Source organism: Monodelphis domestica, chromosome 8 (genome assembly GCF_027887165.1).
Source record: "Monodelphis domestica isolate mMonDom1 chromosome 8, mMonDom1.pri, whole genome shotgun sequence".
Classification (NCBI taxonomy): domain Eukaryota; kingdom Metazoa; phylum Chordata; class Mammalia; order Didelphimorphia; family Didelphidae; genus Monodelphis; species Monodelphis domestica.
The window spans coordinates 52,424,316-52,449,686 of NC_077234.1; the positions used below are offsets into that span (position 1 = coordinate 52,424,316).

The window sequence follows — 25,371 nt, forward strand, 5'->3', positions numbered from 1 at the left end:
GTTTTACATTGTTGACTCTCCCTTATCATTCCTATGGTCTGGAAGGTGAAATTGATGTTTTGTGCTAGCTAACACCTTCCAGGGGCTAGTGCAGGGTAGTTGGGAGGCACAGTAGATAGAGTACGGGGCTTGGAATCAGGAAAACTTATCTTCATGAGTTCAAGTCTGAATGCAAACACTTACTAGCTGTGTAATCTTGGGTAAGTCACTTAACTCTGCTTGCCTCAGTTTCCTTATCTGTAAAAAAACTGTTACTTGTTGAAATGGAGAGGTAAACTGTTCTCTGGCTTTTGACTTGAGAGAGCTGCTACATGTAACCTAAACCTGCTTATTAGTAATGGAGGTAGAACAGAAAAATGCTGAGGGATGCCAACACACAGGGATTCTGGTACACAGAGAATACTGCTCTAGATAGATACTGGAGGATACTCTGGGGTTTGCCTACTGATCCCTACTGATAGATCAATCTATTTCCTAACCTCCTCCCCACTTCACTCCCTCCCTTTTCCAACCCTCTCCACCCAGTTCTTCTTTTGAAGCCTTTGGCTCCTTCCCTCCCCACTTGAGTAAACTATAAAGATATTATTTTCCTTTCCTTTTTCAAGTCAAGGGGTTTATTGGGATAACAGGATGGGAAACTAAGGTAAGAGGGATGAGGATTTCCCTAAACTATGGGGATAATTTTAGGAAGGTTTGAGGAAGTATTCCAGTCACAAACTGTGACTCTGAGACAGTTAGGGAGATGGAGGGCAACAGCAGTTCAAAATCTTCTTTCTTCTTCTTCACAAATTAGCCAGGTCCCTCAGCTTAACCCCAGAAAGAAACAAAGTACAAAATATCTCCTTTTCTCCTGTCCTCAACTCTCTTATAGACCACCAACTCAAAAGCTTCTGCCCTGGTCATCTTCCACTACTCAGAGCCAGAGAGACAGAGACCCAGTCCCAAAAGCCAAGTTTCTCTTCTCAGTGTCAACTTTAACTACTCAGAGTCAGAGAAACCAAGTCAGCCTCACAAAGGTCTTTCAGCCAGCAGCAAACCTCCAGGTAGAGAGAGTAACTTCCAGTCAGAGACAAAGTCCAAAAGCCAAGTTTCTTCTCTCAGTGTGGCCAGCAAACCCCCAACTGCCACTCCTGGGAACATTCCATTGGAATCATTCCATTGGAATCCTGGTTCTTGCATCTTGGTCCACAAGTCCTGCAAAACCTCTCTCCATGTTTCTATCACAAAAATGAACTTGAGGAGAGAATAACAAACCACTCCAGAATCTGTCAAGAAAATCACAAATGATGTCACAAAGAGCTAAACATGACCAAAACAACTGAACAATGGAAACTAGTATAGGGAGCCATTCCCTATCTTCTCTTTCCTTGTTAGAATTCTACCCACCTACTTTTTCTCTATTATCATTTCCCAGAACTCAGATAATTCTGTTTCAGGAAGCTTGATTGACATGCATTAGATTACTTTATATGTGTATAAAAAGACTATTAAAGAGCATACATGAATATATATAAGTATATATATGCATATATTCTTTCTTTTTCACATTAAGTCTTTGACTTATTACTTCAGAAACAGCTTCTTTCCCCCCTGAACTCCTAACCCCAACTATTTTCCACAATAATAGTCTTCAGAATATGATTTAAGGAAAAGGACTGCCATACATTTTGAAGTGAAAATGGACATAATAAAGAACTGTTACCATCAATATTTAAAGACACTCAAAGTCACCCAAAGTCTTTCAGAGCCTCCACAAATTTACATTTCTTTTTCTTCCTTGAAATAAATAGATCATTCTTTTCTAACAAATATTTTAATAAAAGCTGAAGATAGAGAATATACTTATTTAATCATTTTTTAAAACATATCACTACTACTGCAAACACTATCATTTTATGCAAACTTTTCATTATCACTATACAGTGTTTCAGTAGGACTGTGAGTTAGTATAGGAAATTACTTTATAGCATTCTTTATTAGGAGATATTCTTTATGAATATATTTATTTTTTAGTATTTAGGAAATTTTTTCAGTTGTGTCCAACTCATTATGACCTGTTTTGGAGATTCATTGGCAAAGATACTGAAGCAGATTATCATTTCCTTCTTGAGGTCATTTTACACATGAGGAAACTGAGGCAAACAGAGTGAAGTGACTCACCCAAATTCACACAGCAATTAAGTGGCTATAGCTGGATGATGCATATTGAAAGGTAGAATTATTGAGTAGATGGAGGGCTGGTCTTGGAGACAGGGCAAACTGGGTGGCCTTGAGCATATTATTTAACTTCTTACTGCTATAGGCAGCTTTCTTAAGACTGTAAGTTAACTCTCATTTAAATTATTGTATGCAGTTTCCACCTTGGAAATACTGAAATTAGAGAACCAGTGTGATATATTTCTCACCTAGCTCTGTAATCCAGTGAGACTGGTCTTCTCTTTGTTCCTCACACATGACACTCCATCTCTTTTCTTCACTTTTTTTTTCCCCATTATCTGTCTGATATGAATGGAATGTACTCCCTCCTCACCTCTGCCTAATTCAATACTGATCATTCAGAATGCAGCTTAGTCACCATTTCTACAGGAAGGCTTTCTTGATTCTGCCCCATCTACTAGCATTTTCCTTCCAAAAATTGCTTGCATATGTTTTCTTTGTATTTCTGTGTAGGATATGCATGCTCATTTGTTGGTATAAAAAGTTACAAAGTGCAGTGTAAAGAGTGTTGGACTTGGAGTCAAGAAGACCTGAGTTCAAATCTACCTTGGTCACTTACTAATTGCATCATTCCTTTTTGTGGTTAAAATCCAAAATAGGTAGATCTCCATACTCAGAACTGTGTTTACTCTTTGGAGATTAAAATCTAAAAATAGACAGGGGATTACAATTTAATCTTCACAATCAAGGAAGAGCTAAGACCTTCATTGTTACAATCAGGGGAGAGCCAAATATAATCTTCACAGAGTGCAATATGTCTAAAGTTCTATGATTTCCTCAGGGTCCAGATCTTTATAGCAACATGAAGCCTATCAGTTTGGAGAACTCAGGTTTGAATTTTAAGTGTCCTCAGACTTGGCCAAATCTCTGTTTTATTCTTGATTGAATATAAATTACAACTAAGTGACATACAGAAGAATGTGTGATAGGCATTTTATCTTGGCCTGGCTCTGATTTTATCAATCTAGGGGACATCTGAGGTCTTCTCCCTCACATCAGATCCATAGAGTTTGAGAGAGCTACTTAGGGCATTAAATTCATTTTAAATTTAAATTAAGTAATTAGCCCAATCATAAAGCTAGGCAAATTATAACTGTAAAGTATCTTCTGACTTAGGGAATTCTGAAATCACACTATGTTGCAAGTACCTGAGAGCTCAAGGAATGATGTGCTCAGGAAGTATGTGTTAGTTACAATATAAAGACAATTTGTATTTATCCAGAGAGAGCACAAAACCAGTGGGATACAGAATCAAGGTATATACAATTTTGGTGTTTTAAAGTATTACATGGATCTGTGATACAATAGCTCTCCTTACTGATAACTTAGTTTGATTTGGTTTTAAGATTGTATGTAAAATTCTACAGGCCTCATTCAGCATTCTTTCAGATACAAACAAGATGTCATATACATATGGCAGGCAGATGATTTTTCAAAAGTATTATATACATAAGAGAGGGAATAAGAGATATCTTTTATTCATTCTATTAATAAAACAACTATTTCATAATATCCAAATATATTTGCTGTAGTAAGGAAACTTTTCTGGGTAGTATTATATATATATATATATATATATATACACATATACATATACATACATATATATGTATTAGACTATCAGACACAAAATTTTGGATTTTCTGAAATCAAAGCTGTCTAGCAATTTAAAACAGTGTTATTATATTCTCACAGTATACACTTTCATTTGTAGATTTATTTTTGAGCCTTAACAAGAACTCTTTACAAAAATTAGAATAAAAATTTTGTACTATATATTAGGATTTATATTTATATATAGGTGCATATATAAACCAATACAATTCAATTTTAATAGAGTCATGAGAAAAACACTTTTTATTCAAACCCTGGTATATTCCATTTAATTTATTTAAAGAAACAGATAAATAATTGAAACTTATATAACAGAAAAATTGGAGGTGATTAAAAATATTTCATTTACAAAAAAATCCCTGTAGATTCTTTTATGAATTATGATGATTATTATAACTTTTTTGTTTCTTTGTACACTCAGTACTTAGCTCAATGTTTATCATAGAATAAGTATAAATGATTGTTGGTTAATTCATGAACATAGATACACCCACAAACATGTATTGTAAGTATATATGTGTCATATAAATATATATATACTATCTACTCTGATATAAATGAGACAACCAGGAATAGTTAGAAGATCACTAGATTATGACTCAGGAGACCTAGGTACAAGACCTACCTTTCTCTGCCACTAGTTAATTGTCTAAACTTGGGCAAATTACTTATCCTCTCTGGGTCTCAGTTTTCTCATTTGTAAAATAAACATTTAGATTCGATGATCTCTAAGGTTGCTTCCAGCTCTAAGAATTTGAGAATCTATGTAGAAGTAATTGCTATAGATCATTAGCTACTTGACAGTGATGCTCAGAGCAAAGACATTTTAAACTGAAAATTCAAAACTATTGTTAATCAAAGAACTTTAAGAAATGGAGATAAAGTATACTCAAATTACATTATTAATGAAAAAGTATTATTTGTCTTTACATACATCTTTTAAAGAACATATTAAGTATGTATTGTGGTTTTGTGGACTTGACAATATGCCCACTTAACTATTTTTTTTACAGCCTCACCTTCTCTCTTAGAATCAATACTAAATATCAGTTCTAAGGAAAATAGTATGGGCTAGGCAGTTGGCGTTAAATGATTTGCCCATAATCACACAGCTATGAATTGTCTAATACTAGATTTGAACTCAGGACCTCTTTGTCTCTAAACCTGACTTTCTGTCTACCAAGCCACCTATCTGCCCCCAATAATTAGATTTCAATGAACTCACCATAAGAAGGGTATTAGGTATTAGATTTTTTGGTTTTGCCAACTCATGATGATTGGATTTTATTCTATATTAATAGTGGTAATACTTAATTTAAATCATAAAACTATGGATATATTACAATATTCATGTGAAAATAATCAAGATCTTCTCAATATACAGTCTTTCTGTACTCCCAGGATTATTTTGAAACAACATTTCTCTTTTAGTAATGGAGGGAGAGATAATCATAGTAACCTAAATAAATTCCTATAGTAGTTCAGTTTGGGCTACATTGTTTAATTCATGAGATCATATAATATAAAGCAGTGATTGCAAAAGGAAAAAAATGGCATTTCTGTGACTATTTGGTATATGTCAGAAACCATTAAGATGGTTTTAACTTTATTTTTCCTTGGAAGATGTAAAAATAACTTTTAAAGGTAGGAAAGTATTGAAATTTTCCAGGGCTAAGTCACTTAGAATAATAAATAAAGCATTTCTTCCTTTAGGAGGTATCATTACAGCATTGTTTCTGGCTTCTCAACTATGTCAGCCAATGTTAATCTCTATGGGCATCGAATAAACTTCCATTTAGCTAAAATTGTAAGGTTAATTAATAACATCTTTAGTTAATAAATTCTAGAAAGTTAAAACATTTTTTAAAAATTACTCATCTCTTTTGAAGACATATAGACTAATTTTTCTTTTGGTAACTCATTAATGCAATACAGAGTTATTTAACCTTTCTTTTAATATAAAGTAAACATGTTTAATATTTTTGGATATATAATAATGAAAATTTGTAGCATGTCGGTTTCATGTTCCTATGCAGTAGTGGTGATAAGCATTATTCTTTATCCATAGTACTGTACAGGTAAGAGCTAGTATGGTGTGGTGAATAGTGAACTTGGAGTCAGAAAGTAATAGGTTCAAATCCTTTCTTTTACACTTAACTGGCTGAGTAATCTTGGAACTGTTGTTTTAATCACTAAGTGACCCAGGCAATCAGAGACAAACAATATTAGTCCATAGAAAGAATGTTGAACTAGGAGGAATAAGATCCAAATTCAAATCCCAGCTCAGCTTTGTTAATGAGAAAATCACTTAGCCTTCTGGGTCCTGGTTCATCAGATGAAGAAGACCTCTGGGGTCTCTTCCAGACCTAGAATATGATCCTCTTAACATTTCAAGTCTATGGCTTACAGAAAAATTGTTGATCAGCATCAGTAGAGGAATATTTCTCATTGGGAATTTTCTACACTGACTGATAAAATTATAGGTCTGGACCAAAAACAAAACAAAACAAACAAACAAAAATCCTAGACAACAACAACAAAAATCCCCAAACCCTCAAAGGTAATATTTGTTCCCTACTCACTTCTCACCTATAAAACTATATCTTGTCTAAGACAATTCACATTGTAACTGGGATGTCTGCATTTTTAAAGGTTAAATGGGAGATAGAGAGTGAAAGAATTCTGAAAGCAGTAATTTTTGGTTGAAATGTCTATAATTTTAACTAAAGAAAGTAGGCTTTTTCTTACTAACAGAAAAGGCAAATTAAGCATGTAGACCCAAAGAACCTAGTCATTAGTTATGGACAACATTTCATTATATTAGTATGATCATAAGACAAAATGAATTGTCATTTGTAAAAAATAGACTCGAATAGTACTACTGTATTTTTAAAGATGAAAAAATTGTTAACCTTGTTCAATTCATTTGCCTTCTACTCACAGTGATCATGGCCAGATACAAAGAGGAAATGGATCTCATTTTTTGGTGAGAAAGCCTGGCATATCTCTTGCCAATTGATTCATATACCTCATACCTCAGCCATGCATCCCTAACTGATTCTGAATCTTTCAATCACCCACAACACGGGGGAATGTAAAAAATATCATTATTTAAATTGCAAAGTTTAAATTCCTTTTGAGAAGAATTTTAGGTGAAGAAGATGCTACCTCTCTGAATCCAGAACTGAACTGTTGGAGAAGCCACCATGAAGAAGCCTCCAGACCACAAGTTGCACAAAATTGAACTTTGGGTGTGGTTGATTGAACATTTATTTGTATGTATACTTTTATGCCAAAGGGGACTGCCCCCTAACGGCTTTTTGTCAATGTGTTCAGAAATTATTGGTTTTATTCTTTTTTCTCTTATCCTCACACTATTGTAATCTTTTAAGTTTATTATGTTTTTATGATCCTTTTGGGGAAAAATTAATTTTTCCACAAATGATCACACGGGGGGATGTAAAAAATAGACTCGAATACAGGACTACAATCCCCATGAGCCTTTGCTCCACTTCCCCAGAATGCCTTGTAATCTCACCTGGGCCGAGATCGAGAAGATATTTAAGCAAAGGCTTTTGAAGGGCTCGGCCTTTTTTTTGGACTTCCGTTTTTGGAGCAGAGAGGTCTCTTCCATGATGTGAGGTTATTTTGTCTAGGCCTCTGGCCTAGGCACATGTTTCATACTTGTATATTCTTAATCTTTAACCTTTAATAAACCTCTAAAAAATATATATTCCTTGCAGAGAGAAACTAATTTCTACCTGCCTCAGTCTCCCCCTCTCCCCTAAATTTTATTCATTACACATTCCTGATTATGTATTATTATTTGTAGGGTAAATACTGTTTCATTTAAGTTATGGTTAAGGACTGATTGTGTTTTAGTCACATTGTTCTGCTAATTTATTTTGTGAATATAAAAATATGAAATGTTTAGAATAAGAAGAACATTAATAAACAGTTCTTGCATACTGATATTTTGCCACATGTATTTAATGTCCTCTGTTCATATGAAAAATGCATATATTATAGTGCAATCTTGTATTGTGAATTGATTAGATAATCCCTAAGGTTTCTTCCAACTCTAAATGTCCATAATAAACTTCTTAAGAGCAGGGTCAAAATTTTAATCATTTGCTACATAATGGGGGCAAAGGATGGAGACAGACCATCTTCCTTGCTTCACTTAGCAGTACTTCATGCTATTTCTGTTCTCCATTGCTTCTTATCTGGATTATTTTAATAGCCTCCTAATTCAACAACCTTCCTCAAGTCTCTTGCCTCACCAATCAGTAATATACATAGCTGCCAAAGAAATATTACCAAAACATGAGTCTGAATCCAGTTGTTCCCTAGACTCCTTACAGCCCTCAACTAAAGATGTACCCAACCATTAATTGTTTGACAACATCACGAATATGTTTTATTCAAGTCTTGAAACCTTGATGTAGCAACAGTTTCTTATCCACCTCTAATATTGTACCTTCCTAAGAATATTATCACAGAACCAATTAGTTTTATGAAAGGTTTACCTGGCTCTTGGAATCCTTAGCAAGGTGCTGGCCTCATCCTTCCCAAAGAGTACTGTATGTCTGTAATGTGTAACAGTTAAAATTTAGGAATATGGGGAGACTGAGGCAGGTAGAAATTAGTTTCTCTCTGCAAGGAGTATTATATTTTTTAGAGGTTTATTAAGGATTAAAGAATATACAAGTAAGAAACATGTGCCTAGGCCAGAGGCCTAGACAAAATAACCTCACATCATGGAAGAGATGCCTCTGCTCCAAAACGGAAGTCCAAAAAGAGGACCCAAAAACCTTTGCCACCAACTTAAACCCTTCCTCAATCTCCGCCCACCTCAGAATTCCCGTGAGATTACAAAACATTTTGGGGAAGTGTAGCAAAGGCCTGTGGGGATTGTAGTCCTGTATTCAAGTCTATTTTTTTACATTCCCCTGTTTGGTCCTCTGGGAAGAAGTCCTTCCCCAAAGGATCATAAAAACATAATCAATTTAAATTGATTGTTATTAAAACAATAATTTGAGGATAAGAAAAAAAAGAACAAAACCAATAATTACTGGACACATTGACAGAAAGCCAGTTAGGGGGAAGTCCCCTTTGGCATAAAAGTGTACATACAGATAAATGTTCAATCAACCACACCCAAAGTTCAATTTTGTGCAACTTGTGGTCTGGAGGCTTCTTCATGGTGGCTTCTCCAACAGTTCAGTTCTGGATTCAGAGAGGTAGCATCTTCTTTACCTAAAATTCTTCTCAAAAGGAATTTAACCTTTGAAATTTAAATAATGATATTTTTTACATTCCCCCCGTTAAGAGGGTGATTAAAAAACCGGGATCACGTAGGGATGCATGGCTGAGGTATATGAATCACTTGGCAAGAGATATTAAAAAGATATCAGAAAAATCCAAAAGAAAAGAAAAAATTTCTGGATGAAAATATAGACTATCAAAGTCTTATGTGTAAAAATTCCAAGTAAAAAGAAAAATAAATCTATAACAGGTCCTTGAATCAGGGCCCAATCAAAATGATCTAAGCAATGATGCATTTACCCAGTCAATAGCCAGTACTACAGAAAGGTACCACACTATGGAAGGCAGAAAAGGGCACCAGAATATAGGAGCCAAGGTTTCGGGGATACTTGTCTGTGAGTATTTTCAGAGTGAGTGTGGATACAAGGAAAGCCTATGTCTTAACACATGTTAAACATAGTAACCTTGAGTCTTCACACTAGGTTCAAGACCTTTTATTGGCCTAGAAGTGCATCAATCCATCCTGGATTGGTTTTTCTTTGGCTCTGTGCAATGGCTCTTTTGTGTGTATCTTGTCCTGGAATCAGACAGAATCATTAAGCAAACTCCCATAATTTATTTAAATAATTAGTGGCGTCGTTTTTATAGTCCCAAGCTTTTTAGGGCATGCATTAGCAAATGTATTTCAAACTTGTAGCACTGAAAAGTCAAAAAGTTAAAGAAAATCTTAATGCTGGTGACATGTGCTTCAAATATAAAAAGGAGAGAAAAAAAATAATTAAAAAAATTGGAAAAGTATATTGCACATGCAAGAAAAATATAATAAAAAAGCTTTAAAAAATTCAAAAATATAGCTTATAATCATTGACACTCTGTGTCAGCTAAGAAAATATAAAATGCAAGGCTTTCTCACCAAAAATGAGATCCATTTCCTCTTAATATCTGGCCATGATCACTGTGAGTAGAATTGAACAAGGTTAACAATTTTTTCATGTTTAAAAATACAGTAGTAGAAATATGTAGTTACCAAAATCCCCAAAGGTCTCAATAGCCCAATTAATTACAATAGCAAACAAACACACTATCATATTTCACATAAGTTGCTGTACGACATTTTTAAAACCTATGAATTGATGGACATTTGTCACAATTTTTACAAACATAGCAATCTGAAGGGGATTATTTTGAATATAGAAAACAAGACCTCCTTTTACTGTGTGATAGTCTCAAATCATCAGTCCTCTGGAGGGGCAGGGGTCAGCTAAAATTGACCAGATGAGACCAGTGATATTTTTGGTTGCTCAAGTAATTCTTTGTTCTTCCACCACTCTCATCCCTATCTCCCCCCTATCCCTACCCCTGCACAATTTTTGGTTGGGAGAAAACTAGTCACCAAAATGAGGCAAGGAGGGAAAAAAAGAGACCTGATCCCAAGATATTACATATACTCTTAAATATTACCTTATATATTTAAATTCCTAGAAAGCTATTTAATCTATTTACATTGATTTTATTTCCCCATATTTGAGTTTGAAATTATTTTCTTTTTTCAATGAATATTTCTTGTCATTTCCTCAAGTTTCTTCTCTTTGATTTTATGTTCTTCTGTATTACTTATATATTCCCATCTTCCTATCTCAGGCAACTTTGTCTTCTCTCTTAGAAAACAAATCTGTGAACATGGTCAAGACAATTTCTTTGAGTCTTAGATTCCTTATCTGTTAAATGGAGGACAATAATGCACCTATAGGCCATATAGTGGTTAGAGTGCTTAACCTGGAGTCGGTAAGAACTGAGTTCAAAATCACTGATTAGCTATGTGACCTTGAGCAAGGCACTTAACCACTGTCCACCTTAGTCATCTCAACTGGAAAATGAATCATAACAGCATGTACCTTGTAGCATTGTGAGAATTAAATGAGATAATAAAGTATTTGTAAAACACTTAGCACAGTTCCTAGCCCATAGAAGGTACTTATTAGATTTTTTCCCCCTTCTTTCCTCCCACATACCTGTACCTCATAGAGCTGGTGTCAAGCTCAAAGCATTAAATTATTTCAGTGTCAACAGTTATTAATTCTTTGGAGCCTGAATTTTATTAGTTAATAATGCTTTAAATTTTAGCTGATAACTTTGTCCTGAAAGTGTTGGGTTGGTAGAAGAGGGAAAATTGGATCTGGTATGAACTTTTCCTTTTTTTTTTAACCCTTACTTTTTGTCCTAGAATCAATATAAAGTGTTGGTTCCAAAGAAGAGGAGAGGTAAGAGTTACACAATTGGGATTGACTGACCTATCCAGGGTCACACAACTAGGAAGGATCTGAGACCAGATATGACGCCAGCATTTCCCATCTTGATGTCTGGATCTCTATCCATTGAGTCACCTCACTGCCCCTGTGTCTGATATGTTTTGATCCTGCCTATCCATATGACATTTTGATTTTCAGTTGGTGATGAGGACCAGAGAAGATCCTATTAGAGATGAAGCTGTAATATCTCTGCTAGAGGCCTCAATTTTGTCACATAAATTGGCAGTCTTACATTTCCACAAGGTCGAAGGAGGTGGAATTCCTGCATTTAAACAGGCTTGAATTCAGGGCTGGGGATTGAAGTATGTACATTTTTAATGTTGAATCTGGCTATTTGTAATTGAGTGGCCAAAATTTTCTTAAGTAGAAAAATAGCTCTCTAGTGGTCTTTTGTCAAAACTTAAAATTACTTAAAAGATTTTCGGTGATTCTTCTTAGATTAATTACAGAAAGGGTGGTTCTTCTTAGATCAATTGGCTCAAACATTATCACTAAGTTGTAAAAATAAATAGATACCAAAAATTCTTTAACATTTACAGGATTTAAAAATCTTTAGCTTAAAAAATTTTAACTTTTAAGAAAGCAAAGGTAATGTTCATAATTTATATACTAAGTAGCAATTTCCTGAGACTTGGCAATTGTCTGCTGACTTTACCCAAATTGTTAACCAAAATTTCCTTACACCTGTATCAGATTATGCTAGGCAAAAAGGGTACCTTGACGTATTTTATATTTGGATTTGTAGGTGAGAATGATATACATGATGCATTTTACATTTTAAATTAGGAAACTAAAGAAAGTACAAATGAAATTTTGCTGCTACTTAGATATAGTTTCTGCTCCAGCTATTTTAGACTTTAATGCTTGAGATGAGATGTATTTGCTTTCAAAATTTGGTGTTTACTTAAAACCATTTCTGTCTCAGTGGTTTTTCATTATTGTTCTTTTCCTTCTTTCTCCTTTTGTTCATCTATTCCAGCTTTGTGTCATGTTCTCCAGTATTGCTAGAAATATGGGGTTTTTAACTGCAGTATTCCAGTTTTCATCAGTATTTTGTATTGAAAAAGATGTCACTGTTGGAAAGGATTGGGAAATCTTAGAATGCAGAAGCTTTAAGCAGTATTGCCAAGTATGCTTTTATTTATGGAAAGAGGACAGCTTGAATAAGAAAAGGAAAATAGGATAGATTTGTAGAGGCATTCTGATTCACTTCTTGCCTAATTTCTATTTTGGGTTCAGTTTTCCAATTGTTTTGCCTCTAAGCCTACAGTATAAACAATGGATCAAATGATCATGGATTCAAACCTGGAAAGAGCTTTGAGGAACTAGGTCCTTTAATAGTTGTTTGTTTGTTTTTTTTTTTCCTGAGAGTTTGATGAACCAGTTATTTCTAAGTATATATTCTGATCAAAAGTTTTGTTTAAGCTGGAACACTTGAGGATATTTCCTACTATTTTTTTTAAAACCCTTACCTTCTGTCTTGGAGCCAATACTGTGTATTGGCTCCAAGGCAGAAGAGTGGTAAGGGCTAGGCAATGGGGGTCAAGTGACTTGCCCAGGGTCACACAGCTGGGAAGTGTCTGAGAGCAGATTTGAATCTAGGACCTCCCTTCTCTAGGCCTGGCTCTCAATTCACTGAGCCATCCAGCTGCCCCCTTTCCTACAAATTTTAAAGGATTAAGGGAAATTTAAAGTAAACCTTTTGCCATTTTGTGTTCAAATCTCGAGGTCAGATTGGTATACATGATGCATTTTCCATCTTAAATGAGAAAACCAAGGAAAATATGGATTCAGTTTTGCTTCTTCTCTGATATCTTTGTGCTTCAGCTATTTTAATATTAAAATTGAGAACCGTTTGCTTTAGAAGACTTATTACTTGTGTTTGATTTTTGGTCATAGTTATAAAGCCAGATTATATTATTACTTTAACCTAATATTTTTTCAGTGCTCAGTGACTTTTGGTAAAAAGATATGCACTGACTGGTTTTAAAGCAAAACTGGATTTTTAAACAATTTAATTAGGGGCAAATTCCATGCACAAGGACATAGATATCATTAGATTAGCCTCTGAAATTAAATAAAATTTGTGCAGCCACAATTCAGCAACATTTGACTTACTGTTCCACAAATATGACACTAGATATTTTGTTTCAGTGACTGAGCATTGGCTGGATTCCATTCCTGGAATTCTCCTCCTTCCCTGCCTCTTCTTTCTGTCCTTTTTGGCTTCCTTCAAGACTTAGATCAAATTTCCCTTTCCTTTTGAAGCAGGCCTCCACAGTCCTCCCTACCTCCCTCCCTCTCTCTCTCTCTCTGTCTCTCTGTCTCTCTCTCTCTCTCTGTCTCTCTGTCTCTCTGTCTCTCCCCTCACTCTCACCCTCCCCAATTTTTTTTTCATTTGCCTTACTTAATATCTTCAATGTTTAAACCATGGTAGAAATTCAATACTTGTTTAGTTGGCTAGGATTCATTTCCTGCTAACTATTGCATCATAGCATCCTTCAGAACCCAGCTCAGTCTATACTTGTCAATATTTTATCCACCTAGGAAAATGTAAGCACCTTGAGGCTAGAGGGTATTTAATTTTTAATTCATCTCTACTTGATTAAATTGTTTTTAATTTTATTTTTTATTTGATTTTATTTTTGAGGGAAGCTTGGGATTAGAAACTTACTTCTCTGATGCAGGTCAATATTGGTTTTGTAATTTATTCTCTTCAAGTTGCTTGGGGGAACATTGAGAAATGAAATGACTTGCTGAGATCCTCTAGTCAGGATGTGTCAGAGGTGGGACTTGACTACTTTTTTCCTGATTTGGTGCCCAGTTCTGTAAATCATTGTAGCTGTCATCTCTCTCTGTCTCTGTCTCTGACTCTCTGTCTCTCTCTTTTATAGGTAAAGTGAGAATTGATAGATAAAGTGAGAACCTCTGGAAGAGAGAAGGAAATAAGCAGTTATGTAATGTCTATCTCAGGCACTAGGCTAAGCCCTTTACAAATATGATCTCATTTTATCCTTACAATAATCCTTTGAAGTGCTGTTATCTCCATTTACAGTTGAAGAAACTGAGGCAACCAGGGGTTACATGAATTATTCAGGATTGAAGAGGTACTAAATGTCTGAGACTGGATTTGAACTCATGTCTTTATGACTCCAGGCCTAGTGCTTTATCTGCTGTGAGGTCTTGATGCCTCAATTCAAACAATTTCATATCTCAGTTTTGCATTTGAGATCAGAGAGAATGTCCATTTCTCTGGCTGTTTTATTCTGTCTAAACCTCTCACTTCTTTTTCTTTATGAATATTGGTATCTCAAACTTACCTGTTCATTTATTTTGCTTTTTCTTTCTGGCCTCACATTCCTCCATATAAGTCTTCAGGTAACCAGACTAAGTAAGTAGTCAGCGAGTTCCACAAGGAGCATTTTCCACACATCAATCACTTTTCCCTCTGTCCGTCTGCTATTTACAGCCTACCAACTTTGCTACTCCCCATATTCTAAATATTTAGCCCAAGGAGCTCATGAAACTGGATCATTACAAATTCATGTCATCTAACTGAAGCTGGGCTCTCACCACTGCATGTTAATTCATTACTTCATCTTTGATGGAAGACAATGCTTACACAGTGGTGTTTCAGACCATTTCTTCCTGGCAGATATACTTAAGCCTAAAAGACTTTGAATGTTGCCCAGCTATTGGCTGTCTTTCAAGGATCAGCCTAGCTAAATGTGTCCTTCAGCACCAGGTAACAAATTCCTTTGTCCAGAGTATTTCAAGATAAACCTTCTATAAAATGTAGGAGGATTGTATGACCTACATTATGGGAGGGATTACCTCAACTAATAGAATCATGGTACCTTGATGTGATCTTTGATTTCAGATGTGATGGGACACAAAGAATATTTATTTGAATATTTAGAATTTATGTCATAAAAATATGTTCCATGTGCTTTTCTATTTTCCATTAAACAGGGTGTCCCAAAGGTGCATTTTCAGGCTTAAAGAGACTTTTAGGATACCTGTAGAATATTGAGATTCCAAACTATAAACTTATTAAAGATGATCCTCAGGCATTTCCTAAAGATAAGATAGGATGATGGTTATTTTAACCTTATTTTCCCCTTTTCCTTAGCTATGACGTCATCTTTGCTGGAGGTCCTGAAGAACTACTGAAGAAGTTCCAAAAGATCAACCACAAAGTGGTGTTTTCAGCAGATGGAATATTATGGCCAGATAAAAAGTTAGCAGACAAGTATCCCATTGTCCATATTGGAAAACGCTTCCTTAACTCAGGAGGTAAGTGGCATTAATATAATTCCTTCCTTCCTTCCTTCCTTCCTTCCTTCCTTCCTTCCTTCCTTCCTTCCTTCCTTCCTTCCTTCCTTCCTTCCTTCCTTCCTTCCTTCCTTCCTTCCTTCCTTCCTTCCTTCCTTCCTTCCTTCTTTCTTTTCTTTCCTTTCCTTTCTCTTTCTTTCTTTCTTTCTTTCTTTCTTTCTTTCTTTCTTTCTTTCTTTCTTTCTTTCTTTCTTTCTTTCTTTCTTTCTTTCTTTCTTTCTTTCTTTCTTTCTTTCTTTCTTTCTTTCTTTCTTTCTTTCTTTCTTTCTTTCTTTCTTTCTTTCTTTCTTTCTTTCTTTTTTTCTTTCTTTCTTTCCCTTACCTTATATCTTAGAACTGATACTAAGTATTGGTTCTAAGACAGAGGAGTGGTAAGGGCTAGGTAATGGGAGTTAAGTGACTTACCTAGGGTCACATAACTAGGAAGTCTCTGGGGCCATGTTTGAACCCAGGACTCCATCTTCAGACCTGTCTATCCATTGAGCCACTTAGTTTCCCCTCACTAATTGAATTTCAATCAGAAACAATTCAATAATTTCAATCAGAAACAGCCATGAAAAATAACAAATTCAGATATGGTAGATATATAGCTTGATTTTGTATATGAGAATCTAGTTTGAAATAATTGTCTCTATTAGAAGAAAAAAAAGCAATTTGAAGCGCCCTTACTAATACAGAGAGCCTGAACCATGAGCTTGAAGATCCACGTTTGAACCTTTGTTCTGGAAATAACTAACAATGGGACTCTGGGCAAGTCATTTGATCTTGTTGCCTCAGTTCCTACTTGAATAAATGTTGTCAGTGGTCTCTAATAATAAACAGACTTCTCCAGTAACTACATTGTGCAAACACTGTGTTATAATTCTAGATCAGAAGTCAATATACAATTACTAATTATTGTTATTTATCTCATAAAAGATTAGTTTTAGGGAGGAAGTCATATCTGTCCCTTTCAACTCTCAAATTGACTGCCATTCAAAGCAACCAAAAATAATTTAAGGTCAGTAAAAAAGGAATACATTTTGGGGAATCATAAAATAAGTGGAAAAAGTTATCAGGAAAAAGATTTTCTGAAAGTGTCAACTTGGTAATATATGCCATGGCCAAAAAGCCAAAGGAATGTTGGCCTCAGCTGTAAATACTGGAAGCAATTTGGAATAAAACTTTCTGTCCTGTTATTACAGTGACTGGTCAGAGGAACAGGAAGTAGATGTTGTTCCATGAGCTATGTCAAATTTATAAGAGCATGCTTATTTCCTAGTAGGAGGTTCACCTGGCTCCTCTTTTTGTTCCTTTTAATTTTATTTTTTCAAAGGAAGAGAGATTGCCTTAGAACTCTTCCCTCTGCTTTCTTATATTTTTATAGAGAAATTGTTTATTGAGGAAAATTAAGAAAAGCCTCAATATCATCACAGAAGCAAATGTGGCACCCATTTATGACCATTTATGACATTGTTTCAAAGACTCAAGAGGACTGAACAGGAGAAAATGATTCTAGCATTGGTTTCTTTTATGGACAAATGTTACTGGCAGTTTTGGTGCATATGCTATTAAGACCAAGGACAGCAGGCCAACTTCAGACATCCCTTCTTGAGCCTGGATGCAGCACAAGGAGCCAAAAAAGGAGTTAGCAGGCACAGGATTAGTTAGATCAAGCATAGGGGAAAAAAAAACTCCAATGCCTCAGACATAAACCTCCAGCAGGATGTTCAGTGCCAGTCACTGAGTCAACATTCCATTTACTGATGTGAACATCTTTGGCATCAATCTTCTAAGGCTCTCTCTTTCAGAAAGATTGAGTCTTTTATAGAAAGGGAGATAGGGAGAGACTTTTAAAAAATAAAATAATTTTTTAAAACAAAATAAGAGCTTGTTAGAAAAAATCCAAACTCAGTTGGTCTTAGTCTAGTTTTGTCAAATTTCAATAACTTATATTAATTTGGGAAATAGGCTTGTCCAGTAGTATTAGAAAGATACTGAATCTTGAATCAGCAAATTTAAATTCATATCATGCTCTAAAAACTAGCTATGTGACTATAAACAAATTGCTTAATCTCATTTTTTCTGTGCTGTGGCAGAAGTCTATGAGGTGGGGTGGGGTGGAGGAAGGGGAGATGAGAACTAGATGATCTTTGAGGTCACTTTCAACCTTAAATTTATGATTCTATGACAGGGAAAGAGAGAGAACCTAATGAATCGCTGACTTTAGAGTCAGGATGACGTAGTTTCAAGTCTTGACTCATAACATATATTGACCTTGGAACCCTAGGTAAATTAGTTTTAGGTGCCCCAGGTAACTAACTGTCTAAGACTATATAAATGACAGGAAGAGCTTCTTTTGAAGCAGTTCCCTAAACAGATGAAGTCAGATACAGAAATGCACATTCCTCTTCTTCTCCCTTCTTTCAATACCTTTTCTACTCAAAAAAGGAATCTTTCTTTCCATAACTGATGCACAAAAGAATAGAAACAATTGTTAAAGATGTGTTATGGATAGTGTTAAAAATTTTTTTATGGTTGATACTGAATATTTTAATTGGTGGTCACCAGGAATTTAATTTTTACATCCCATAATGAATTACTAAAGTAGAATGTAAATTTATGGTAGTTTATTTACAATAGAGAGAAGATATTAAGGAATGAGAGAGAGAGAGAGAGAGAGAGAGAGAGAGAGAGAGAGAGAGAGAGAGAGAGAGAGAGAGAGAGAGAGAGAGAGAGAACGAACTCCGGCTTCCTCTAAGTCAGGTAGAAATTCTAAGGTCCTAATCAGGGAAAAGAGTCTCAAGACGATGGGCCTTTCTCAGAGGTTTTCACCTCCAGAAAGGCAGAGCTTTTCACTCACCAACAGTGACCATCTAAAAGGAAAGCAGTCTGAGGTCTCCTGTACTAGCTCCTCCAGGGGTCCAGTTCCACAGCCAAGTCCTAGTGTCTATCTTCCAGTCTCTCTTCAAGTGTTTTTCTTCCCTCCAGCTCCAAGTGACTCATTCTTCACTCCAAGCCCAGGCAATTGGTTGTCTTCAGTCTTTGTTTCATCTTTTTAAAGACCTTTTTCTCTTGTGTCACCTCCCCTAAATTTCTACCAGTCACAGCAGACATTCCTCTCCAGGACTGCACACTCTTTTGCAAGTGGGTCACAGACCTCCTGCTCAATGCATGAAATAGGTGTTCACACCTTTCTGTGGTTAGTTATACCTTTTGTAGTTAGTTAACACCTTTTTGTAGTTAAAATGGGTAGATCTACTTCAAATACTGTTACCACCTTTTGGGGATTAAAATCTAAAAATAGATTGTGGATTACAATTCAATCTTCCCAATAAAGAAAGAGCTAAGTACCTTCATTGTTACAATCAGGAGATTACAATTTAATCTTCACAATAAAGGAAGAGCTAAGTACCTTCATTGTTACACTCAGGAGATAGCTAAATCCAATTTTCACAATTGCTATGGATATTTTTTGTGCCATAAGTCTTAATACTGTATTTTGGAATCATTTGGCTTTCCATTCATAATGGGCAGAACCAACCTATATTGGAATAGGTGAGTCATTCAACATTTAATTAAAGGAGATTTATTTATGAATAGAAGAGATATTCATAAGGATATTGTAGCATATAACTTGGAAAGATGGACTTCCTTTGCCTCTACATGCAAGTGAGTCTAGTCAACAGAGCATGGTGATTCATGGAGTCTGGGGACATTTGTCAACTTTGGAGAGCCCTAACGTATGTGGTTTGGTCTTTTTATGCTTGTAGGTGACCAGGGAGTCACATCAGAATAACTAGAGAGAGCTAGGAAGACCTAGCCAATCATATACCAAGGACAATTTTGAGGCCTCTTAGGGGAAAATAGCCTTAACATATTGTCAGGAAAGGGTGAACCCTGGTAGATAGCAGTCCTATCATGCTATAAATGAAAAAAGTAGTTTATTTAGTGATTATTATGTGGAAAGACCTTTTCTTTCTTATGAGGAATAGTGTCTAAGAGTATATACTAGTCTGAGAAGTCATTGGGATGGTTATTCAATCCAGAGTGAAAAACAAAACAAAACAGTATGCCTTTGCTTTTAGTGATGGTATATTGATTTTATTATATTTCTATATTTAATAGTGTGTGTTGGGAGGGGATGAGATAGTGCCAGTGCCAGCAGAGTAGACAGTGAGAAGTCAGCTGGGGTATAACGTGAAAGCATAGCTAAGGCTTGCTAGGTAGAATATTGGCCTTATGAGCAATTTGTCAATCAGGACATTGTGGGTTCCAGGATAGGAGTTTCAGAGTCTAAAGCTTAAACTTATTCAAGGATTTTCTTCTTTCACATTGCAGGATTTGTTGGATATGCACCCTATATAAACCATATTGTTCAGCAATGGAACCTTCAAGATAATGACGATGACCAGCTCTTTTACACTAAAATTTATATTGACCCACTGAAAAGGGTAAGTAATGATCTATGCTTTGCATCACTTATAGTAATTGCAGTTTTCTTTGGTTCTTTTCTCCCTCCCTCTCTCCCTCTTTTCCTTCCTTCCTTCCTTCCTTCCTTCCTTCCTTCCTTCCTTCCTTCCTTCCTTCCTTCCTTCCTTCCTTCCTTCCTTCCTTCCTTCCTTCCTTCCTTCCTTCCTTCCTTCCTTCCTTCCTTCCTTCCTTCCTTCCTTCCTTCCTTCCTTCCTTCCTTCTTTCCTCCCTCTCTCCCTTCTTCCCTCCCTCCCTCCCATAGGACATTTTCTTTAGTAATTGCAAAAGTTAACATTCATCCTTTTTTAATAGTCTGGAATTTTGTTGATAATGTGGTGATTAAGCTTTAAAAAAAGCATATCTTCTTAGAATTTATACAAGTATTTCCAAAGCAGAGGAGTGGTAAGGGCTAGACAATTTGTATTAAGTGATTTTCTTAGAGTCACATAGCTAAGAAGTGTCTGAAACCAGATTTGAACCGAGGTCCTCCTGACTCTATGCCTAACTTTATATACTGAGCCATCTAGCTGCCCATATGACTATGCTCTCTTAGGAAATGATTCAAATATGTTCTGTCATTGAAAAATGTATTTAATTTAAAAAATTAAATATGAATTAATGAGCAGGCAAGTGGTTTATAGGTGATGGATCTATTTTCATGAAAGGTAACATGATCTAGTAGCAAGAGGTCTAAACCCCAGGGCTGCTATTTCTTAGCTTCTTGATTTTATCCCTGTTATTCAATAGTTTTGAATGTTAGAGAAGCCCAAAGTTGGCAAAAATGTCAGAGAGAATGCCAAATTTAGTACATATTGAAAGAGAAATCCTCTCTGTAACATCTTCCACAAATGATTTTCCATCATTGCCACCTTCAAAGGCAGCCAAATGATGCTCTTTCCCTTCTGGACAGCTCTGTTAGGACAGTTTTTTCCTCATACAGAGCCAAAATATGTGTTCCTATAATTTCCACTCCTAGCTCTACTCTTTGGACCAAGTCAAACAAGTCTCATTGTTCTTTCACATGATAGTCCTTACTGTAGTTGAAGAATGGCATTGTGTCCCTCCAGAGCTTCTGAATCCAGGCTAAACATTTCCATCCCCTTGTACCCAAGGGTTTCCAGTCTCTTCACCATCCTCAACAATCTTCTGTAGATGTAACCTAATTTTGTTAGAAAATTTGTGAGAAAAGTGCCTTTCTGAAGGCATGGTACCCAGAAATAAATACTGTATTTGATTTGACTTGGGCAGATTTCAGTGTGACTAGAAATATCTGATTTCAGATAATTTTACTAGATTATTGTAGCCTGAAGCTTTATTGTTTTTTGACAGTTTTAACATGTAGTCCAATGGATTTTTTTTCACATGAAGTAGTAACTAGCTACATCTCTCCCCATCCTATGTTTGTATAGGTGATTTTTGCAATTTCTTTCTTGTGCCCAATTACCCACCTCTTAAATAAGGAAGAAAATGGAGGAAACACTTTGTATTATCTATCTCACCATCATTTGTTATTAGTACATATCACTGTTAAATTTTTAACCAAAATATGGACATTTAACTAAAACACAGATCCCTACCTATGTATTTGTATACTGCAAGAGGCAGAGCAGTACATTGAGCAGGTTAGACAGGAAACTGTGCCTGGTTCAAATTCTTTCTCAGACCAGAATAATAGTATTTATATAGCATTTTGAGGTTCTGCCAAGGGTTTTACATATTTCATTTCAATCAATGTGCTTATACTCTTTCTATTACTGTCTCTTTCAGATCAATGCTATGGCCAGATATAAGTCACTTAACCTCACAGGTACTAGGCTACTTAGATTGTAGAGGAGTTAGATTTGTTGCTTATATTGGGAGATACGTTTCCATGCAAGAAGTACCTGCACTGTTGTATCAAAGCTCTAGGTTCCTTCTTCTACACAAAAGAAAATTATTGGAGAAATGGGATTTTGCTGAAAAAATGGATAGAATGGGTGGCCATTATGAGGACTTTACTGCTTATTAACTTGAACAAGTAACTTTTAACTAATGACTATTTTTTAATCAAGTTTTGTTAAGCATAATATTGATCTTGTTTAGCAGTCCATGTGATTTGTTCCTTAAAAGAAATATGATTTATCAAGCTATTGTTATATTACTAAAATGTTATTTTAAAATATGTTTATTAATTCCATTTTTAGGAAGCTCTTAATATTACATTGGATCACAAGTGCCGGATTTTTCAGGCCCTCAATGGAGCTATTGGTATGCTTGTGAATTAGTTCTCGAATTAGTATAAACATACTAGAATTTTCCATCCCTTTATTGCTTTCTTCATTATTTTTATGACAGTAATTATATTTTGGACTTAGTTAAGAACAGACATCTTTGACCTGGGCTTTTTAAATTTGATTATGAAAATATTCTGATAACCCTATTTCAGTATAATTTGATTCTTTTGTAATCCTTTGTGTTTTATTTTATGCATCATTTAAAAAAAACATTACTCTGATGTGGCCAAAGTGGACGAAAGGGCAAAGGAAACAAAGTTTCAAGTCAAAAGATATTCGTTAGGCTCAGCTAGAAGTTATGTTAACTCCTCTGGATGTGAGTGGTTTTTACTATATTCCACCATACAGGGGTTGTCCATACGGAATTCTTGCACATTTTTAAAAAATCCATTTCAGTATATTGGTTTTTAATCCTACATATTTTATCTTGTGTGTTTAAAAAACATTCTGAGAATGGATTTACCAAATAACCAAAGGAAACAACAACAAGAATAAAAAACAACTTGATAATTCCCGACCTAGTGACTTGTAGAATTAATCACAGGGTTTATTGCACAAATAGACAAAACCAGGTTCAGCCTAATCTGTAGTTATTCATACATTTTCCTTTTAATTCAAACCTTTCTTCTCTCCCTCAGATGAAGTTCTTTTGAAATTTGAAAATGGAAAAGCAAGAGCAAAAAATACTTTTTATGAAACGTTACCTGTGATAATTAATGGAAATGGCCCCACAAAAGTGAGTATCCATCGTTTTTGTGTGCATGTAATACAAGTGGCTGGTAGATTGGAGAGTGAAACAATGATACTGAACAAAGCTTGTTTTGTTGCATTCTCTGGAGTCAGCTTGCTCGAGTTTTTACTAGTATTTGGCTTTCATGTTCACTACAATGATGCTCCTTCAGTTCACATTTGCTTCTGCTTCTAGCTTCCTGTTATTAAACTGTGATTTAATATTTTCTCACATTACAAGTTCATTAGTATCCATTCTAGCCTTTTAAGTACTCTAATTTAAGAGATATCAAAAAGTTTTTGGAAAAAGTTAATTTGCTAACTATAGCCTTAATTTAGAATTTGATTTTAATAATGATTAATTATACTAATTTTATATGGGATAGTAGATATTAGGGCCACCTTTGCTCAATTATCAATGTAAGTACCTAGGGATGTTTATATACATACACACACATATATATATATGCACTTATTTTACAATATATGTTTATATATCTATCTATAAATATATATAGTGAGATGTACCTATTTTACTATACATGTTATATAAATATATGTATGCACTTATACTTTTATATATATATATATTTGTCTTTTTTATATATGTAATTATCTTTATCAGATATAATAGAAGTTTCTCATGAGGCAAGGTTTGGCTTTATTTTTTGTTTGGGGGGAACTTTATACCTCTAGCATCTAGCACTGTGCCTGGCACATTTTAGATAATTAATAAATGCTTAATGATTGTTTGATCTCCTCATATGGTTATAATTATGCATCATGGGAGTCTTCATTGTCTATTGTGCATAGATTAGTTTTACAGAGGGGCCCTGACTCATATCTGGGTGCTCTTTACTCTTTCAGGATTAATAAATATCATTCTTTTATGAGATGGGCACCTAGGAGTTTCCCTGTTGGCTGTAGCTATTTAGCTATGCCTGCATATTTAATACTTCTTAAGTCCAGAACACTTTACTATTACTACTGCTACGATTACGACTACTACTACTACTACTACTACTACTACTACTACTACTACTACTACTACTACTACTAATAATAATAATAATAATAATAAGCACATTTATCTTTTGCTGAAATTTTCAGAACTCTTTTTAAAAATAGGATTGACCAAAAATGTTGAATTTGTTGCAGGCACTCAAATTTATCTGTTAAGACTCCTAAAATTTTATATCCTGGTTTGAATATTTTAGGTTCTTCATATTGACATTTTAGAGTAATTTTTTAATCTAATGGGGTAAAATGTACAGAGCTTTGCAAACCTTAAAGTTTCATGTAAATGTTAACTATTATTATTATTATAGTCTGCATATATACAGTTGTTATATTAATATATGCAATTATATTGTTGTTATACATGTATGACTCAGTTGATTAGTTGAAACTAACCTTACACACTGATATCCTTACACAATAGTCTCATAGGTTACCAGCAACAAACTATTTCATCACCTATTGGCAATGCTCTTCTTTGGACTTAGCTAGGCTGCTCTCAGCAGACTCTTTCTATTGCCAGGATTATGGTTGGTGACTTTCCAGTCTGATAAAGCCTGCCAGAGCCTGTGCTCCACTGGCATAGTCTTTGACAAGACTTGGACAGGGTCACCTCCACACATGCCATGATGAGTCTGATGGAGTCAGACATTGGTAAAGCTACTGTAAGCATTGAATTGGCGTTGATTATAGAATTATAGAGCAAGAGCTAAAAGGGACCTTGGAAATCTTCTAGGCTAACTCAACCTTCTTATTTCATAGGTAAGGCTCAGAGATTATAAGTGACTTGCCCACATGTCAATTGTCCTCTGTACTATGATGCCTTTCAGAAGCATATTGGTTAAAAATATAACTTTCACTTATCTTGCTTCATTGGTTTTTACTATATAAGGCATCCCACAAGTCTTGGGTTTTTAAATGTTTGAAACCACACTAAGACTTTTGGGAAACACTATATATGTTGTCCCCACCATTAGTATATAAGGATTTTATGCATAGTGACTGTTTTTGTTTTTTTTTTGTATATCCAGCACTTAGAGCAATGCTTGACATAGCAATCAATAAAATTGTGTTGATTGATTCATTGATTGACTATATAATGCTGTTTGTTGATATGTTATAGTAGGTAATGTTTATTCATGATAAGAATTTAGGAC

The 25,371-nt window shown here is 35.0% G+C and overlaps 1 protein-coding gene across 2 annotated transcripts in view; it reads left to right on the forward strand.

Annotated features, from left to right (window-relative positions):
* Positions 1–25,371, forward strand: part of PLOD2 (procollagen-lysine,2-oxoglutarate 5-dioxygenase 2) — a 106,309-nt gene that overhangs the window by 38,406 nt on the left and 42,532 nt on the right. For both annotated transcript variants that reach the window (XM_001371757.4, XM_007502093.3), the window contains exons 4-7: positions 15,541–15,704; positions 20,064–20,176; positions 22,379–22,442; positions 23,107–23,204. In XM_001371757.4, the coding sequence (XP_001371794.1) occupies positions 15,541–15,704; positions 20,064–20,176; positions 22,379–22,442; positions 23,107–23,204 (439 nt within the window). The remainder of the gene's footprint in view (positions 1–15,540; positions 15,705–20,063; positions 20,177–22,378; positions 22,443–23,106; positions 23,205–25,371) is intronic.